The following is a 20,403-nucleotide window of genomic DNA, read 5'->3' on the forward strand; positions in this document are numbered from 1 at the left end:
ATCAATTTTAGAACATTTTAATCATCCCAAGAAGAAATACTATACCGATTATGCAGTCACTTCCTATTTCCCACTCTCACTCCCCATTAACTTTTTGCTTTTATAGACTTTCCTATTCTTGGATATTTCATAGAAATTGAGTCATATATAATGTGGTCTTTTGTGACTGGCTTCTTTCATTTAACAAAGTTTTCAAGTCATTCATATTGTAGCATCTATCAGCATTTAATTTCTTTTTATTGCTGAATAATTTTCCATTGATGGACACTTGGTTTGTTTCTACTTTTTAACTCTTGTGAAGAGTGCTGTTGTGAACATTACTGTCAGAGTTTGTATATAGACATGTTTTCACCTCTTGGGTATATACTTAGAGTGGAATTGTTGGATCTATGTTTAGCCTTTTAAGGAACTGCCAGACTGGTTTATTATTATTAAGTTCTGGGGTACATGTGCAGAACATACAGGTTTGTTACATAGGTATACATGTGCCATGGTGGTTTGCTGCATCCATCCTGTCACTTACATTAGATGTTTCTCCTGATGTTATCCCTCCCCTACCCCCCACCCCCCTGTTATCCCTCCCCTAGCCCCCGTCCCCCGACAAGCCCTACTGTATGATGTTCCCCTCCCTGTGTCCATGTGTTCTTAATTGTTCAACACCTACTTAAGTGAGAATATGAAGTGTTTGGTTTTCTGTTCTTGTGTCAGTTTGCTGAGAATGATGGTTTCTAGCTTCATCCATTCCTTGCAAAGGACATGAACTCATCCTTTTTTATGGCTACATAGTATTCCTATTCCATGGTGTATATGTGCCACAGTTCCTTAAAGAGGTGGCACCATTTGACATTCCCATCGGCAAAGTGAGTTCCAATTTTTCCACAGTTTGCCAACGTTTATTTTTCTCTTGTTGATTATCGCCATATAAGCAGTGATGTGAAATGTATCTCATAGGATTTTGATTTGCATTTCCCTGATGACTAATGATGCAGAACATCTTTTTAAGTGCTTATTGGCTTTTTGTATACATCTTTGAAGAAATATCTATTTAGATCCTTTGCCCACTTTTTAGCTGGGTTGTCTTACTGTTGAATTTAAGGGCTATTTGTATATTTTGGAGACAAATTGTTTTCAAATATGATTTGCTAAAATTTTCCCCATTCTTTGGGTAGTTTTTTTTTAATACAATTTCTTGATAATATGCTTCGAAACAAAGTTTTCAGTTTTGATGAAGTACATTTTGTCTATTTCTAAAATTTATAATGGTGTGCATGGTGTCATGTCTCAGAAGGTTTTTGTCTAATCTAAGGGCACAAAGATTTATTCCATATATCTCCTAAGAGTTTTATGGTTTTAGCCCATACGTTTAGGTCTACTATCCATTTTTACTTAATTTTTGTGTGTGGTTTGAGGAAAGGTTCTAGCTTGATTCTTTTGTACGTGAAAAGACTATTCTACTGAATTGCCTCAGCACAATTGTTCAAAATCAGTTGACCATAAATGTGGAGGTTTATTTCTGGACTGACTTACATTCTATTGATCTATATGTCTATCTATGTATGCTATTATTTGTCTGTTTTCATTATTTTTGTAGTAAGTTTTGAAATCGAGAAGTGTGACTATTTCAACTTGTTCTTCTGGGTACAGAGTTTTAGGCTGACGGTTTGTTTTCTTCCTTTTCATTCATCTCCGTAAAGACTGCTTGTTATGATATCTCATCATACCTAATGAGTTGTTTGCTATAATTCTTAATCTGTATTCTTCTGAATGTGATTTATTTTCTTTTCTCCCTCAACCCCCAACTACTTTAAGTTTATTCTCTCTAGTTTTAAGCAATTTTATTAAAAATAAAATTATTACTTAATTTTAATAATCTTAGAATATGTGTTTTAAAAACTATTTCTGCTTGAGGTTTCTGGAATATCTTAGCTCTTAGTTTATAATTTTCAAATTTGGAAAATTTGGAGCCATTATTTCTTGAAGTATTATTTTCTCTTCTCCCATTTCCCACTTCTTACTCATGTATTAGACCTCTAGGAGTTGTTTAAAACTTCTTTTCCTGTATGACCAAATGTAGAAATGCCATTTGAGTTTTCTTTTTATATATTCATTTCTGTACCCATTATATCGATAGTCTCCTGTGTATATATATGTCTTTGGATATCTAAGATTTATAATAGCTGTTTTAAGGTTTTTGGTTTACTCATTCTGTCATATATCGTTTCTGGGTCTCTTTTTTTTCTCGTATGGGCTGTGTTTTTCTACTTGCTTTGATTTGATGTCAGAATTCTGAATTGTACATTATTTAGTCTTCTGAATTTTTACTGGGTGATGTTTCTAGTGTTTCTTTAAAGAATGTTAGATTTGCTTGGTGCTTCTGCTTGGCTGGTGGAGAAAAAAAAAGTTACAAGTATTTGATTTTTTTTTTTCATGTGTTAAGTATTTTGTGAGTTAGTTGGTCCTTTCTAAGCTGCATTGTAAGTTTGTTATGGCAGTTCTAAAGCAGCCTTTGTTATGATACTTGTATACTTACAGTAAAGCTTGAGATTTGACCCTGTGCCCCATATGTTGAAAGATATTCTGAGAATAAAACTTAAACTATTCGCAGCTCTTGGCCTCAGGAAGTTTTCTCTCATACGTGTGCAGTATTCAGCCAAAGACCCCAGAGCCTCTTCTGCATATCTGATACTCTTTCTCTGTGTATTTCTTCATCTTTTTGGTGTTCTACCCCACAAATTTTAGCCTTCTCAGCTTTTCTGAACTCTTAGCTCTCCTCAGCTCTTGTAGACCATTGTAATCTATTGGGATTCCACCTTCCATCACTACCACCTCAAAACTCTACAGGCTCTGCGTTGGAGCATTCAAACTGCTTTCCTCATTTGCTGCTTTTTCAATCATGGATCGTGGTTTTGAACTGTAATTGATGTTCCTGTTCAGTGATCAATGTTCAGTGTCTGGAAACTGGTGTTTTTCGAGTTTTTGGTTTTTTACTGTGGGAGGGCAGTTTCCATAGCAGTTAATCAGGGCATCGTGGTGGAAGCAGATGTCCCTATTTTTATAAGAATACTATCTTAATAAGTTGTACTAGGTTCCATTTGGGAAGTGATTCTTGAAATATTAATATAAGTTAAAATAGACAGGAGGAGTATGGAAGAGAGAGACTGAAGAGAAAGGGAATAGGTCTTTTTGAGGAGTTAATACGGATGATAAACCTGATAGATGTGGGGTAGAAAGAGGGCTCAGAAGTGCCTCTCAGATTGCTGTATTAGGGTGACTGTAGATGGTATTCCCTTAATGAAAATAGAAATTATAATATGAAATGGCAGTTTCTTAGTGAATTCATGTTTGGACATGTTAAATCTTCAGAGGTGCCTATGGAACATATAAAAGCCTGATACTCAGTTGTATATATGGCTGTGGATCTCTGGAAAGTGGTTTGGTCTTTAGATATGATTTTGGAAATTGTCAGTGTCAAGATACTAATGTAAGCTATATGTTGATATAATTCAGGGTAAATATCTAGTGTGGGAAGAAAAGTTCACAATGCAAACAGGCTATACAAGAGTGGAGCCCTAAAACACTACAGAGAAGAAAAATTTTAAGAGAGAAGGGTGATTTTCAACATTTGAATGAGAATGATTTTTTTGCATTGCCTTTTCTCAGGTGTAATTCATAAATAACATAAAACTAACCATTTTGAAGTGTACAATTCAGTGGCAGGTAGTATATTCACAGTGTTGTGTAACCACCACCTCATCCAGTTCCAAAACATTTTCATTTCTTCAAAGAAAACCCTGTACACATTAAGCAGTTACTTATTTCCGCCTTACTCTAGTCCCTGGCAGTAGCTAATCTGCTCTGTGAATTTACTAATTCTGTATATTTCATATCAGTAGAATCATACAAAGTATGACCTTTTGTTCTGCTTCTTAGCATTATTGTTTTGAGGTTCATCTGTGTTGCAACATGTATCATTATGTGTGTATACATACATACATATACACACAACATATTCTGCTTATTCAGTCATTGTTTGGTGGACATTCAGGTTGTTTCCACTTTTTGGCTATTGTGAACCGTCTGCTGTGAACACTTGTGTACAACTATTCAAGTACCAGTTTGCAGTTATTTTGGGTATCTTTCTAGGGAGTAGAATACTGGATTATATATAGTAATTCTGTGTTTAACTTTCTGAGGAACTTTCAGTTGTTTCCACAGTGTATGCACCATTTTACTTCCCACCAGCAATGTGCAAGGGTTCAAATGTCTCCACATTTTTTTTTTTATTGCATTTTAGGTTTTGGGGTACATGTGATGAACATGCAAGATTGTTGCATAGGTACACACATGGCAGTGTGCTTTGCTGCCTTCCGTCCCCTCACCTGTATCTGTCATTTCTCCCCATGCTATCTCTTCCCACCTCCCCACCCCCCGCCCCTCCCCCATTCCCCCCAACGGACCCCAGTGTGTAGTGCTCCCTTCCCTGTGTCCATATGTTCTCATTGTTCAACACCCGCCTATGAGTGAGAATATACGGTGTTTGATTTTCTGCTCTTGTGTCAGTTTGCTGAGAATGATGGTTTCCAGGTTCATCCATGTCCCTACAAAGGACGTGAACTCATCGTTTTTGATGGCTGCGTAATATTCCATGGTGTATATGTACCACATTTTCCCTATCCAGTCTATCATCGTTGGGCATTTGGGTTGGTTCCAGGTCTTTGCTATTGTAAACAGTGCTGCAATGAACATTCGTGTGCACGTGTCCTTGTAGTAGAATGATTTATAATCCTTTGGATATATACCCAGTAATGGGATTGCTGGGTCAAATGGGATTTCTATTTTTAGGTCCTTAAGGAATCGCCACACTGTCTTCCACAATGGTTGAATTAATTTACATTCCCACCAACAGTGTAAAAGTGTTCCTATTTCTCCACATCCTCTCCAGCATCTGTTGTTTCCTGATTTTTTAATGATCGCCATTCTAACTGGTGTGAGATGGTATCTCAATGTGGTTTTGATTTGCATTTCTCTGATGACCAGTGATGATGAGCATTTTTTCATATGTTTGTTGGCCTCCTGTATGTCTTCTTTTGTAAAGTATCTGTTCATATCCTTCGCGCATTTTTGAATGGGCTTGTTTGTTTTTTTCTTGTAGATCTGCTTTAGTTCTTTGTAAATTCTGGATATCAGCCCCTTGTCAGATGGGTAGGCTGCAAAAATTTTTTCCCATTCTGTTGGTTGCCGATTCACTCTACTGACTGTTTCTTTTGCCGTGCAGAAGCTGTGGAGTTTGATTAGGTCCCATTTGTCTATTTTGGCTTTTGTTGCCATTGCTTTTGGCGTTTTGGTCATGAAGTCCTTGCCTACACCTATGTCCTGAATGGTTTTGCCTAGATTTTCTTCTATGGTTTTTATGGTATTAGGTCTGATGTTTAAGTCTTTAATCCATCTGGAGTTAATTTTGATGTAAGGTGTCAGGAAGGTGTCCTGTTTCTGCTTTCTGCACATGGCAAGCCAGTTTTCCCAACACCATTTATTAAACAGTGAGTCCTTTCCCCATTGCTTGTTTTTGTCAGGTTTGTCGAAGATCAGATGGTTGTGGGTATGTTGTATTTCCTCTGAGGCCTCTGTTCTGTTCCATTGGTCTATATCTCTGTTTTGGTACCAGTACCATGCTGTTTTGATTACTGTAGCCTTGTAGTATAGTTTGAAGTCCGGTAGTGTGATGCCTCCTGCTTTGTTCTTTTTGCTTAGAATTGACTTGGCTATGCGGGCTCTCTTTTGGTTCCATATGAAGTTTAAGGTGTTTTTTTCCAGTTCTGTGAAGAAGGTCATTGGTAGCTTGATGGGAATAGCGTTGAATCTGTAAATTACTTTGGGCAGTATGGCCATTTTCACGATGTTGATTCTTCCTAACCATGAACATGGAATGTTTCTCCATCTGTTTGTATCCTCTCTTATTTCGTTGAGCAATGGCTTGTAGTTCTCCTTGAAGAGGTCCTTTACGTTCCTTGTTAGTTGTATTCCTAGGTACTTTATTCTCTTTGTAGCAATTGTGAATGGCAGTTCGTTCTTGATTTGGCTCTCTTGAAGTCTATTACTGGTGTATAGGAATGCTTGTGATTTTTGCACATTGATTTTGTATCCTGAGACTTTGCTGAAGTTGTTTATCAGTTTCAGGAGATTTTGGGCTGAGATGATGGGGTCTTCCAGATATATAATCATGTAATCTGCAAATAGAGACAATTTGATTTCCTCCTTTCCAATTTGGATACCCTTTATTTCTTTTTCTTGCCTGATTGCTCTGGCTAGAACTTCCAGTACTATATTGAATAGGAGTGGTGAGAGAGGGCACCCTTGTCTCGTGCCAGATTTCAAAGGGAATGCTTCCAGTTTTTGCCCATTCAGTATGATATTGGCTGTTGGTTTGTCGTAAATAGCTTTTATTGTTTTGAGATACATCCCGTCAATACCTAGTTTATTGAGGGTTTTTAGCATAAAGGGTTGTTGAATTTTGTCAAAAGCCTTCTCTGCATCAATTGAGATAATCATGTGGTTTTTGTCTTTGGTTCTGTTTATGTGGTGAATTATGTTTATGGATTTGCGTATGTTGAACCAGCCTTGCATCCCCGGGATGAATCCTACTTGATCATGGTGGATGAGCTTTTTGATATGCTGTTGCAATCGGTTTGCCAGAATTTTATTGAAGATTTTTGCATCTATGTTCATCATGGATATTGGCCTGAAATTTTCTTTTCTTGTTGAGTCTCTGCCGGGTTTTGGTATCAGGATGATGTTTGTCTCGTAAAATGATTTGGGAAGGATTCCCTCTTTTTGGATTGTCTGGAATAGTTTCAGAAGGAATGGTATCAGCTCCTCTTTGTATGTCTGGTAGAATTCAGCTGTGAACCCATCTGGACCTGGGCTTTTTTTGGGTGGTAGGCTCTTTATTGCTGCCTCGACTTCAGACCATGTTATTGGTCTATTCAGGGTTTCGGCTTCTTCCAGGTTTAGGCTTGGGAGGTTGCAGGTGTCCAGGAATTTATCCATTTCTTCCAGGTTTACTAGTTTATGTGCATAGAGTTGTTTGTAATAATCTCTGATGATGGTTTGGATTTCTGTGGAATCTGTGGTGATATCCCCTTTATCGTTTTTTATTGCATCAATTTGGTTATTCTCTCTTTTCTTTTTTATTAATCTGGCTAGTGGTCTGTCTATTTTGTTGATCTTTTCAAAAAACCAGCTCTTGGTTTTATTGATTTTTTGAAGAGTTTTTTGTGTCTCTATTTCCTTCAGTTCTGCTCTGATCTTAGTTATTTCCTGTCTTCTGCTAGGTTTTGAGTTTTTTTGATCTTGCTCCTCTAGCTCTTTCAATTTTGATGATAGGGTGTCAATTTTAGATCTCTCCTTTCTTCTCATGTGGACACTCATTGCTATATATTTTCCTCTAGAGACTGCTTTAAATGTGTCCCAGAGATTCTGGTATGTTGTGTCTTCGTTCTCATTGGTTTCGAAGAACATCTTTATTTCTGCCTTCATTTCATTGTTTATCCAGTCAACATTCAAGAGCAAGTTATTCAGTTTCCATGAAGCTGTGCGGTTCTGAGTTAGTTTCTGCATTCTGAGTTCTAACTCGATTGCACTGTGGTCTGAGAGACTGTTTGTTATGATTTCTGTTCTTTTGCATTTGCTGAGGAGTGATTTATTGCCAATTATGTGGTCAATTTTAGAGTAGGTGTGATGTGGTGCTGAGAAGAATGTATATTCTGTGGATTTGGGGTGGAGAGTTCTGTAAATGTCTATTAGGTTTGCTTGTTCCAGGTCTGTATTCAGGTCCTGGATATCCTTGTTGATTTTCTGTCTGGTTGATCTGTCTAATATTGACAATGGGGTGTTAAAGTCTCCCACTATTATTGTGTGGGAGTCTAAGTCTCTTTGTAAGTCATTGAGAACTTGCCTTATGTATCTGGGTGCTCCTGTCTTGGGTGCGTATATATTTAGGATCGTTAGCTCTTCTTGTTGCAGTGATCCTTTTACCATTATGTAATGTCCTTCTTTGTCTCTTTTGATCTTTGTTGCTTTAAAGTCTATTTTATCAGAGATGAGAATTGCAACTCCTGCCTTTTTTTGCTCTCCATTTGCTTGGTAGATCTTCCTCCATCCCTTTATATTGAGCCTTTGTGTATCCTTGCATGTAAGATGGGTTTCCTGGATACAGCACACTGATGAGTTTTGGCTTTTTATCCAATTTGCCAGTCTGTGTCTTTTGTTTGGGGCATTTAGTCCATTGACATTTAGGGATAGTATTGTTATGTGTGAATTTGATACTGTCATTTTGATGCTACTTGGCTGTTTTGTTGGTTAGTTGATGCAGATTCTTGATTGTGTTGCTGCTCTTTTACCATTTGGTGTGTTTTTGGAGTGGCTGGTACTGGTTGTTCCTTTATATGTGTAGAGCCTCTTTCAGGAGTTGTAGGGCAGGTTTGGTGGTGATGAAATCTCTGCGTGCTTGCTTGTTCACAAAGGATTTTATTTTTCCTTCACTTATGAAGCTTAGTTTGGCTGGATAGGAGATTCTGGGTTGAAAGTTCTTTTCTTTGAGGATGTTGAATATTGGCCCCCAATCTCTTCTGGCTTGTAGGGTTTCTGCTGAGAGATCTGCTGTGAGTCTAATGGGCTTCCCTTTGTGGGTAACCCAACCTTCCTCTCTGGCTGCCCTTAGCATTTTCTCTTTCATTTCAACCCTGGTGAATCTGACGATTATGTGCCTTGGGGTTGCTCTTCTTGAGGAATATCTTTGTGGTGTTCTCTGTATTTCCTGGATTTGAATATTGGTCTGCCTTGCTAGGTTGGGGAAGTTTTCCTGGATAACATCCTGAAGAGTATTTTCCAGCTTGGATTCATTCTCTTCATCACATTCAGGTACACCTATCAGACGTAGATTAGGTCTTTTCACATAGTCCCACATTTCTTGAAGATTTTGTTCATTCCTTTTTGCACTTTTTTCTCTGTTCTTGCCTTCTCTTTTTATTTCATTGAGTTGATCTTCGACCTCTGATATCCTTTCTTCTGCTTGGTCAATTCGGCTGTTGAAGCTTGTGCATGCTTCACGAAGTTCTCGTGTTGCGTTTTTCAGCTCCATCAATTCACTTATACTCCTCTCTATGCTGTCCATTCTCGTTAGCAGTTCGTCCAATCTTTTTTGAAGGTTCCTCTTTTCTTTGTGTTCGGTTAGAACATGTTCTTTTAGCTCACTGTAGTTTCTTACTACCCACCTTCTGAAGTCTGATTCTGTCATTTCATCACCCTCCTTCTCCATCCAGTCTGGTTCCCTTGCTGGTGAGAGTTGTGATCCCTTTTAGGAGGAGAGGTGTTCTGGTTTCGTGAGTTTTCATCCTTTTTGCGCTGGTTTCTTCCCATTTTTGTGGGTTTATCCACCTGTTGTCTGTCTATGTCCCAGGGAGTTGGAGCTTTATGAGTTTCCGTTGCACTACTGCCTTTTTTGATTTTTCTTTCAGGTCTGACCCGCCTAGCTAGCAGCAGGCCTAGCCACTGCCTGCCCGCAGGGGCTTTGCTGAGCTGCTGTGGGCTCCGCCCAGCTGCCCTGAGCTCTTCCCTGTAGTCCTTTTTATATGGGCGTAGTTAGAACTGTCTTGGCAATGGTGGCCCCGCCTCTGTTATGGCGGACTCTCTGGACTCTCTCTGTTGTGGCAGGTTGCCTTGGCAATGGCGGGTTGCCTCGGCAGCGGCAGCCTGCCTCGGAAGTGGTGGAGAGTCTCAGTAATGGCGGAAGCCCCTCCCCCACGGAGCCGGACCGTCCCGGTTCAGCTGTGCTTGGTTTGTCAAAGATCAGATAGTTGTAGATGTGTGGTGTTGCCTCCAAGGCCTCTGCTGTGTTCTATTGGTCTGTGTCTGTTTTGGTACCAGTACCATGCTGTTTTGATTACTGTAGCCTTGTAGTATAGTTTGAAGTCCAGTAGCATGGTGCCTCCAGCTTTGTTCTTTTTGCTTAGAATTGACTAGACTATGCGGGCTCTCTTTTGGTTCCATGTGAAGCTTAAGGTGGTTTTTTCCAGTTTTTTGAAGAAGGTCATTGTTGGCTTGATGGGGATAGCATTGAATCTGTAAATTACTTTGGGCAATATGGCCATTTTCACAATATTGATTCTTCCTAACCATGAGCATGGAATGTTTCTCCATCTGTTTGTGTCCTCTCTTATTTCGTCGAGCAGTGGCTTGTAGTTCTCCTTGAAGAGGTCCTTTACGTTCTTTGTTAGTTGTATTCCTAGGTATTTTATTCTCTTTGTAGCAATTGTAAATGGCAGTTTGTTCTTAATTTGGCTCTCTTTAAGTCTGTTATTGGTGTATAGGAATGTTTGTGATTTTTGTACATTGATTTTGTATCCTGAGACTTTGCTGAAGTTGCTTATCAGTTTCAGGAGATTTGGGCTAAGACAATGGGGTCTTCTAAATATACAATCATGTCATCTGCAAATAGAGACAGTTTGACTTTCTCCTTTCCTAATTAAATACCCTTTATTTCTTTTTCTTGCCTGATTTCTCTGGCTAGAACTTCCAATACTGTATTGAATAGGAGTGGTGAGAGAGGGCATCCTTGTCTAGTACCAGATTTCAAAGGGAATGCTTCCAGTTTTTGCCCATTCAGTATGATATTGGCTGTTGATTTGTCGTAAATAGCTTTTATTATTTTACGATACTTTCCATCAATACCTAGTTTTTGAGGGTTTTTAACATAAAGCGCTGTTGAATTTTGTCAAAGGTCTTCTCTGAATCTATTGAGATAATATGGTTTTTGTCTTTGGTTCTCTTTGTGATTTTTTAAAAAAAATCTTTTGATTTAAAGTCTTTGCCTACTAAGTGCAACAACTGGGCTTCATTGTGGACAGTTTCTCTGAATTTCTTTTTTTCCTGTAATAAACTCTACCCTCTTGTTTCTTTATATGCCTCTTTTTTGTCGAAAATAAAGACACTTAAAATATTACAATATGGCAGCCCTGAAAAATGAGATTCTTTACCCTCACCAGGGTCTGCTTTTGCTGTGTGTCGATTTTGTTGTTTGCTTGTTTAGAGACTTCTGTAAACTATTTTTGTAAAGTCTGCATTTTTTGTCATTTGTTGCCACTGAAGTCAGTTCTGTTCACTTGGTGGTGATTTGTTGGTGTCTTTAAATAACACTTTCCAAGTCTTGTGGGTGAAACAAAGGCAAGCCCTTGTACTTTTCCTTCAGAGACCAACAGACAGGTTGAAATCCACGACGACAGTTCTTTGAGAATAAGGTTCATATTGCTCTGTCTGGCATCTGTAACCTGCACCCACAGTGCAGACTACTGTCCTCATAATTGTCACTAATCTGGGGTATAGGGAATGGCAGGTAATTTAAACCTTCTTTCTTCACCAAGACTACAGTTGGCTTAATTTTTTTAGTGGATTCCAGAGTTCTGCAAACATTGATTCCTACCCTTTTGGCAGCTCATTAGTCACTTTTGTTGGGGGACTGAGCCCTCTTCTCTACCACCTTTGATGACATCATGCCCCATGGACATGTTTATCAAATTTGTGGATTATTTACACACCTTGCGTCTCTGTTAACCTTTGTAATCTATTAAATGACTTAAATAATTATTGCAACCTGAAGGTGAAAGGGAACAGGCAGTGAAACCCTGGTTTTATATGTTAGCAACTCAAACAGAACTTAGGCCATTCTGAAACTTCAGATAACAGTAATATTCTGGGTTACTTAAGGTATAGTGACCTTTTCTAATGAAAGGGAAAAACGATGGTTAAAATACAACATTTTAAGTTACTAAAATTTTATATTTAGTTTGGGAATATTTGGATAGGTTTATAATCCCTTTATTGCTTGGAGGTTCAGGATAGATACTTTGGGTGATTTAAGGCCACATAAAACTTAGATAATTCACATCTGTATAATTTAGTCTATGTTTTTGTTTTTTCAAATCACTGTTAATGGTGAGTAAAGGGCAAGGTTTTAGTGTGGATAGGGCCTTATAGTTTCCATTTAACAAATAATAAGTGTTTATCACGATGGAAGGGGTTTCCCAATGTCAGCATTATTGACATGTGAGACGATTTAATTATTTGCTGTTAGAGGCTGTCCTGTGCATTCTAGGATGATGTTTAACATCGTCCTGTCCTCTGCTGTTAGATGGCCCTCCTCCAGTTTTGACAACCAAAAGTGTCTCTAGGCATTACCAAGTGTTCCCTGAGGTGCAGTATGCCTCCAGCTGAGAACCTCTGCACTGTGTGAAGAACCCTGGGAATGTAAAGGTACTGCTGTGACTTTTACTGAGTGGTAATAGAGCTATAGATAAAGTGCTACAAGAGTTCAAAGGAAAAAAAAATTGCTTCTAATTGGAGATAGCAGGGAATGTGTCAATGAGGAAGAAATGTTTTAATAAGAAGTTTTCATTCTTATTACTTAATGTGAAAGAATACATACACAAAGTCAGGATAAATATTATATAGAGAACAGTGAGGTATAGTTATTTTGTAGGTAAGATTACAGGTGTGATCTACCGTGCCTGGCTTTAAATTGGGTAATTCTTAAAGATTTATATTCAAGTTCAGTTTTTTTGTTTGTTTGTTTGTTTGTTTTGTTCATCTTTATCTCACTGTTGGGCACATTTGGTGAGTTGTGTCTGTCACTGTGTTTCTTCTAAAATTTCCATTTATTTATTTATTTTGAGAATAGGTTTCACTCTGTTGCCCAGGTTAGAGTGCAGTGGTGTGATCGCGGCTCACTGCACCCTATGCTTCTTGGGTTCAGGTGATTCTCCTGCCTCAGCTTCCCAAGCAGCTGAGATTATACGCACCTACCACCACACCCAGCTAATTTTTGTATTTTTAGTAGAGGTGGGGTTTCACCATGTTGGCTAGGCTGATCTCGAACTCCTGACCTCAAGTGATCTACCCATCTCAGCCTCCCAAAGTGCTAGGATTGCAGGTGGGAGCCACCACTCCTGGTCTAAAATTTCCATTTAGGCTGAAACTTCCAGTTTTTTCATGTTTGTGTTTATAATTGTTCATTGAAGTATTTTATAACAGCTGCTTTAAAGTCCTGTTCAATAATTCCATAACGGCCACCTTTGTGTTTCGTGTCTGTTAAATGTCATTTATCATTCAAGTTGACTTTTTTTTTTTTTTTTTGGTTTTTGATGTGAGGGATTTTGGTTTTATTACTGTATCATAGACACTATGGATATCATGTTCTGAGACTTTTGAATATTACTTAAATCTCTTTTAGCAGGCCTCCTCTGACATTACACCTGAAGGTGTAAGGGAGAGGGTCTGCAGTGTGGGAGTGGAAGTTCAGACTCCCTGTTGGCTTCCACTGGCCTTCACTAATAATAGCATGGTGGGGTAGGTAAGGCATCTCTTTTTGTTGTTGTTGAGACAGTGTCTCACTTTTGTCACCCAGGCTGGAGTGCAGTAGCATAATCTTGGCTCACTGCAACCTCTGCCTCCCAGGTTCAAGCAATTCTCCTGCCTCAGCCTCCCAAGTAGCTGGAATTATAGGCACCCACAACCACATCCAGCTAATTTTATTTTATTTTATTTTTTGCTGGGGGGTAGAGACAAGGTTTTACTGTGTTGACCAGGCTGGTCTCGAACTCCTGACCTCAGGTGATCCACCCAGCTCGCCCTCCCGAAGGGCTGGGATTACAGGCATGAGTCACTGTGCTTGGCTGGTAGGGCATTTCTTACCTGGGATTGGTGATAGAAGTTTAGACTCTCCACTCAGCTGCTGCTGACAGTTGAGAAAGGGTAAATAGCTCCTTGTTACTGAGTAGCAGAAGTAGAAGTCTAGGCTTCCAAGTTGGCCTCCACTGACAAGAGTGAGGAGGGATTCCATGCTTTGTGGCTTAAGTAGGTCAATTACAGTTAAAAAGCGTTTTTTGTCTTGCTAGTCTATACCTCTTCTAATCCTTTCACTAGGGAAAGCAAACTTTTCTTATTGCTGTTGTTGTTAAGTTTTTTGTTTTTGTTAGTTTGAGATGTTTCGTTGTTGTTGTTCATTAGTATTTCTGGTTTGCAGGCCTCTCTAGTGCCCAGTCATGATATGAGCGTCTCCCTGACCCCCCAAAAATGAGGGAACTAACTGTCATGTCTTTCCTACTAGGTCATTAGCCTTGTCCACCTTCTCTCCACCATTCACAGACTACTTAGGTTTGATTTTTTTACATGTTGGGTTCAGGATTTTTAGCTGTATTTAGTGGGAGAGTAGGAAGAAATAAGTCTATTCATTTTGTCTGGAGCTGAATGTCCTAAATGGTTTAAAATAGAAAGTAGTCCATTAAGAACTTGCTTTTTTTAAATGCTCAAAAAATATTATCTTAAAAATATTTTACCCCTATAAATTTGTAACTGAGGTATACGTAAGATTAAGTGCATTCGTTATTATAGGTAATTTATGGGGTTTTTTTGTTTGGTTGGTTGGGTGTTTTTTGGGAGACAGGTCTTGATCTCTTGCCTTGACCTTTCAGGCTCAGGTGATCCCCCTGCCTCAGCCTCCCGAGTAACTGGGCTACAGGTACCACCATGCTCAGCTAAGTTTTTGTTTATTGTTTGTGTTTTTGCCCAGGCTGGGTTCAAACTCCTGGACCAAGCAGTTGTCCCACCGCAGCCTCCCAAAGTGTTGGGATTATAAGCATGAGCCACTGCACCCAGCCATGTATATGTGTTTATTAAAGTATGTATATTTCTTCATTCTCTTAGGGTTATGTACCGAAGGACTCTACCGTGTTAGCGGGAACAAAACTGACCAAGACAATATTCAAAAGCAGTTTGATCAGGGTAAGAAGATAATTACGTGAAATAAAATTGTTGTTTTATGTTTCCCTTATTAGAATTCATGGTTGGAAGATTGATTTTCATTTGAAAACTTCCTAAGGATATGGATGTTGAAGAGAGAGGGTTTCAAAGTGGGATTAGAAGCATTAAGTCTAATAGATATCACAATAAAGGTACAGAACAGCTAGGGAAAGTCTATTGTTTTTACACTAGCAAGGAAGTCACTGATTACTTTAGAGCCTTTGAATTAAGGGGCGTCGGTACTAGGGACTTATAAGAGGAAGTAGATGATATGAAACTTTTAAAATACATTTGCAATAGAAGAAAAGATTGAAAACAAAAGACAGTTGAATCATGAAAATACAATACTATATGTGTTTTTAATGTAAATATGAAGACAGAAAAGGATTTAGTAAATAAGAAAGGAGGTACTAGAAAAGCAGGCATTCATTATTGAAGCAAAGTCCATCAGGCCCAGAAGGAATGGAATGCAGTAGAATAGATTTTGTTTTTGAAATAATGAGAAACTAAAAAAATTAAAAAACAAAATAAAAAAAGAAATAATGAGAAACTGTCTTTTACCAAGACTGAAGGGAATACTGTAAAATATTTTGATGTAAGATTAGATATTTTATGGCCCAGATACTCTTAGTTTCTTTCCAAATTTCATATTCCTAATACATTAAACTATTACACAAATAAGAGACTGTGAATGTACCTATATAAATCTGTTAGATTTAGAAAAGCAATAATTTGACTTATAATTGACATCTTAGCCATTAGGGATAAAAAAGACGAATTTTCTACTTATATTAAAGTGCATTCTATATACAATTAAAGATTTAAATGTAAAAAATGAAAACCGTAAGTACTAGGGAGAAAAATGAGTGAATATTTTTATAGTCTTGGAGTAGAGAAAAGCCTAAACTTGATATGAAACCTAAAAAGCATGAACTAGATGATAGACTGGACTATGTACATGTTAAAATTTTATAAAAAATGTAAAAATTCTGTATCACAGTGTGGCTAAAACAGGGTGTGACATACCTAGCTTAAGTAATTCACATCAGAAGAGAGCAACCAATAAATAAATGAAAATATGCTTAGCCTCTATTAATTATAAAAATTAAAACAAAAAGATTATATTTATTCATTTTATTAGAATGAAGAGAATTGTTAGTAGAGCATGGGTAAACATGTATCTTGTACACTGTTGGTTGTAGGTGCCTTTGAGAGGCAGTTGTAAATATCAAGATTCAGATAGCTTTGCTAGACAAATTTCACTTCTCAGAATTTGTTACAGAAGTTTTTGCATAAATATGCCAAGATATACTTACAAGACTCTTCCTTGCAGTATTGTTAGTTTTTTTTAAAAAGGGTTTTGGTGGAATACCACTCAGTTTTAATAAGTAGAATGAATACTAAGAAGCCATGTAAAATAAAGATGATTGTCTCTTGAAATGGCAAAACGTCAGTTGTTGAGTAATGCGTGTCTGAGTGTATACAGCAATGCATCTTGTTGCCAAAGAGTATTGTATAGTCTGGTATCCCATTTTTTAAAAATTTGGCCAGGCATGGTGTCTTACACCTGTAATTCTAGCACTTTGAGAGGCAGAGGTGGGTGAATTGCCTGAGCTCAGGAGTTGAGGATCAGCCTGGGCAACATAGTGAAACCCTATCTCTAGTAAAATGCAAAAAATTAGCCAGCCTTGGTGGTGCACGCCTGTAATCCCAGTGACTTACGAGGCTGAAGTGGGAGAATCACTTGAACCTAGGAGGCGGAGGTTTCAGTGAAATGAGGTCATACCACTGCACTCCAGCCTGGGTGACAGAGCGAGACACCATCTCAAAAAAAAGAAAAAATATATATAGAGAGAGAAAGAGTGTATGTGTTTAAAAAACTGTTTAGACTTAATGATATTAAGTTCATAGAACAGGCATCCCCAAACTTTTTACACAGGGGGCCAGTTCACTGTCCCTCAGACCGTTGGAGGGCTGCCACATACTGTGCTCCTCTCACTGACCACCAATGAAGGAGGTGCCCCTTCCTGAAGTGCGGCGGGGGGGCCAGATAAATGGCCTCGGGGCCACAGTTTGGGGACGCCTGTCAAAGAATTTCACTTCCAATAATGAATGCATGGTTGTAGTTAATACCAAGGCTCTTGCATTTGATTTTGTTTTTTCTGGTCCTGCCACTATTTTTGTGCCCCTGGCAAATTAATCTTTCTAAATCTCAGTTTCTTCATATCTAGTATGGGAGTGATGAGAGTAACTATGAGGATAATGAGGTAATGCATATGAAGGGTTTTCTGTCCAAGCACCATATTAATATGTTCATTGGTTAGCTATTACCACAAAGAATGTAGCCTAAGGAAACAAGCTTATATGTATTAAAGCATAGTGTCATATCATTTTTATATTATTGTAATATATTTAAATGAAATCTAAATGTTCTGTAATAGAATATTATGTAAATTATATAATCTAAGGAAATATTTTACAGCCATTAAAATTGTTTATACAGGACAAAATGTTAATAATTGGTTTGGCAATTTTTTTAATGAGCAGAAAAGGGCTGAAAGGAAACATGCTAACATGTAAACATTTCTCTCTAGGTGACGGGAAAATTTTTTTTCTTTTCCCTGATCTATATTTTTATATTCAAATGACTTACTGATAGGAAATTAACCTTATGATACACCTTTAGTATGTTCCATTCTTGATTTTTTTTTTTAGTCAGAACTTCACTAACTACTTCAATTTAAACCATTTTACATAAAATTTTAAACTGTTCAGTTAAAAGGTGCTAATTTAAATTTATACAAATTGAGTATCCCTTATTCAAAATTCTTGGGGCCCAGAAGTAGTTTGGATTTTGGATTTTTTTCAAATTTTGGAATATGTCCATTTTACTTAGCAGTTATCATCCCAGATACAAAATGGACCAGTGAACAAGTTTCGGATCAACCCATATGCATATTTCTTTTGTCTCTCTAGTTACATATGGCCTCTTTTTTTTTTTTTCGGTCCCAAAGAGACAGGGTCTCACTATGTTGCCCAGGCTGAACTTAAACTTCTGGACTCAAGTGATTCTCTCGCCTTAGTTTCCTGAGTAGCTGGGACTATAAGTACTCATCATTTGCCTCTTGCGGCCTCTTTTAAATAGCTATATATACAAACAAAGATAGGTATTGGTAAAGTTCCCCAATATACTAATAAGCCTAGCAGCATTTTTTTTTTTAGTAACAGAAAAGGCTTCTTGCTTGGTTGTCTTTTCCCTGATCTCTGTAGTTTGTCAGCCTAAAAAGAAAAGTGGGGCCTGGTACGGTGGCTCACCCCTGTAATTTTAGCAATTTGAGACGCCAAGACAGGTGAGTCACCTGAGGTCAGGAGTGCGAGACCAGCCTGGGCAACAATGGTGAAACCCTGTCTCTAATAAAAATACAAAAAATTAGCTGGGCATGGTAGTGGGTGCCTGTAATCCCAGCTACTTGGGAGGCTGAGGCTGTAGAATCACTTGAACCTGGAATGTGGAGGTTGCAATGAGGTGAGATCGCACCACTGCAGTCCAGCTTGGGCAACAAGAGTGAAAGTTCCTCCCAAAAGAAAAAGGAAAAAGAAAAGTGGCCAAGACTTAAATTTATCTTTTGATTGAGAAGTAACCGTTAAACTTACTTTTATAATAAAGTTTTATTATATAATTTATTTAATTTTTGTCTTGTAGATCATAATATCAATCTCGTGTCAATGGAAGTAACAGTAAATGCTGTAGCTGGAGCTCTTAAAGCTTTCTTTGCAGATCTGCCAGATCCTTTAATTCCATATTCTCTTCATCCAGAGCTATTGGAAGCAGCAAGTAAGTATAAACTTCCTTTTTATGAGAGGGATGATAATGACAGTTTTGGATATTGATTGCTAAGTGTTAAAATTGTCATGTACTAGAATATGTAGCAAATAAAAATTAGCTTACCAGAACTCTATTTCTTAAAGGTATTTTCCTCTAAATTTAAATCAGAATCCCTGGAGATTGCCTCCAAGAATACTCTGTTTTACCTAGCCACCTAGGTGACTTAAATGCTCCTAGAGGTTAGAAAATCATTGTACTAGAAGTTTGATGTTTGTGTTTTTAATTCAAACTTGAGGACATTGTAAGAAAATTAAACAAATCCTTCAAATTATAAGTCAAAGAAATTTACTTTGGCCTTGTCTTAACTGTTTTGTGTTGCTGTAACAGAATACTACAGACTGCATAATTTATAAAGTAATTTATTTCTTACAGTTCTAGAGGCTGGTAAGTTCAGGATCAAGGAGGCCTCATCTGGTGAGGGCCTTTTATCAGGAACTCATTCCCAAAATAGCCAACTCACTCTAGAGATAACAGCATTAATCCATTCATGAAGACAAAATCCTCATGATGTAGTCACTTAAAGATCCCATCTCTCAACACTGTTGCCTTGGGGATTAAGTTTCCCACACAAGAACTTTGGGGAACACATTCAAACCATAGCAGACCACATGTTGTAAGTCATTTGGGGAAAGAACATGAATACTTATTTATTATTTATTCCTACTTTGGCATCATTCATTTAGATGTTTCCAGTAAACAGATAGTCATTTACCTGGAAAATGAGACCTAAAGTCTGTTTGGGCATCGGTTTCATCCACATGATTTCTCAGTGGCAAAAACTTAAGGTAGTTGCTGAATACTTCACTCTCCTATTTCCTTTTGGTTGCAAGTCTTCAGGTTCTTTTAAGTGAGACTACTTCACTTAGTTTCATTATAGTTCTGATTATGTTACAGTTCTCAGTGATTTTTTTTGTTAATTCAGTATATTGTCATAAGGTATAGTTGCCTTACACATACACTCAGGTAAAGTGGGAAAATGATTTAATCGATAGCTTAGATTTTCTTAGCTATTGACCATTAATAGGAACCTCAGAACTTTCCTACTTAGGAAATTTTTGAGGGCTGATTTAGAAATAATATGTAACAAATGAGATTTTGTTAGTAGTACTCAGTTATGTTATCATCATGATGTGGGGTATACACACTGGTCTCCAAAATAAGGAAAAGGAGGAAAACACTCTATCTCATTTATTTCAGTGTCCCATTTCAGTTACTGTGTTTCATAATTGCATAGATTTGGAGAGTAACTAAGTTAAATACTTACCCTGCCTGTAAAGGAAAATCTTTTATAAGCAAAATGGATTACAAGTAATTGTAGTATAGACAAACCTATGGCCCAAGGGCCATATTTAGGATATTGCCAGTTTGTGGCAGACTTTTGAGCTGAGAATTGGTTTTACACCAAGAAAAAAAGAAAATTTTATGACACATTAAAATTATATGGAATTCAAATTTCAGAAGTTTTATTGGAATATAGCCACTCCCATTTGTTGCATGTTTATTACTGCTTTTGTGCTGCAGCACAGGGTTGAGTAAGTGTGCCCATAAAGCCTGCAGTAGTTACTCTCTGTAGCATGACTGTTAAGAGCCTAACAGATTTGTAAGTAGTTAATTCTGAATCAATATTTAGTTATGTAAATTGCCAGTATACCATTTCTCATTTTGTT

General features: G+C 37.7%; 1 protein-coding gene across 2 annotated transcripts in view; it reads left to right on the forward strand.

The window, feature by feature from the left end:
• ARHGAP5 (Rho GTPase activating protein 5) overlaps nt 1–20,403 on the forward strand; it is a 71,675-nt gene that overhangs the window by 42,726 nt on the left and 8,546 nt on the right. For both annotated transcript variants that reach the window (XM_039469069.2, XM_003924220.4), the window contains exons 4-5: nt 14,755–14,832; nt 18,554–18,685. In XM_039469069.2, the coding sequence (XP_039325003.1) occupies nt 14,755–14,832; nt 18,554–18,685 (210 nt within the window). The remainder of the gene's footprint in view (nt 1–14,754; nt 14,833–18,553; nt 18,686–20,403) is intronic.

The sequence above is a fragment of the Saimiri boliviensis genome, chromosome 2, assembly GCF_048565385.1.
Source record: "Saimiri boliviensis isolate mSaiBol1 chromosome 2, mSaiBol1.pri, whole genome shotgun sequence".
NCBI classification, from domain to species: Eukaryota; Metazoa; Chordata; class Mammalia; order Primates; family Cebidae; genus Saimiri; species Saimiri boliviensis.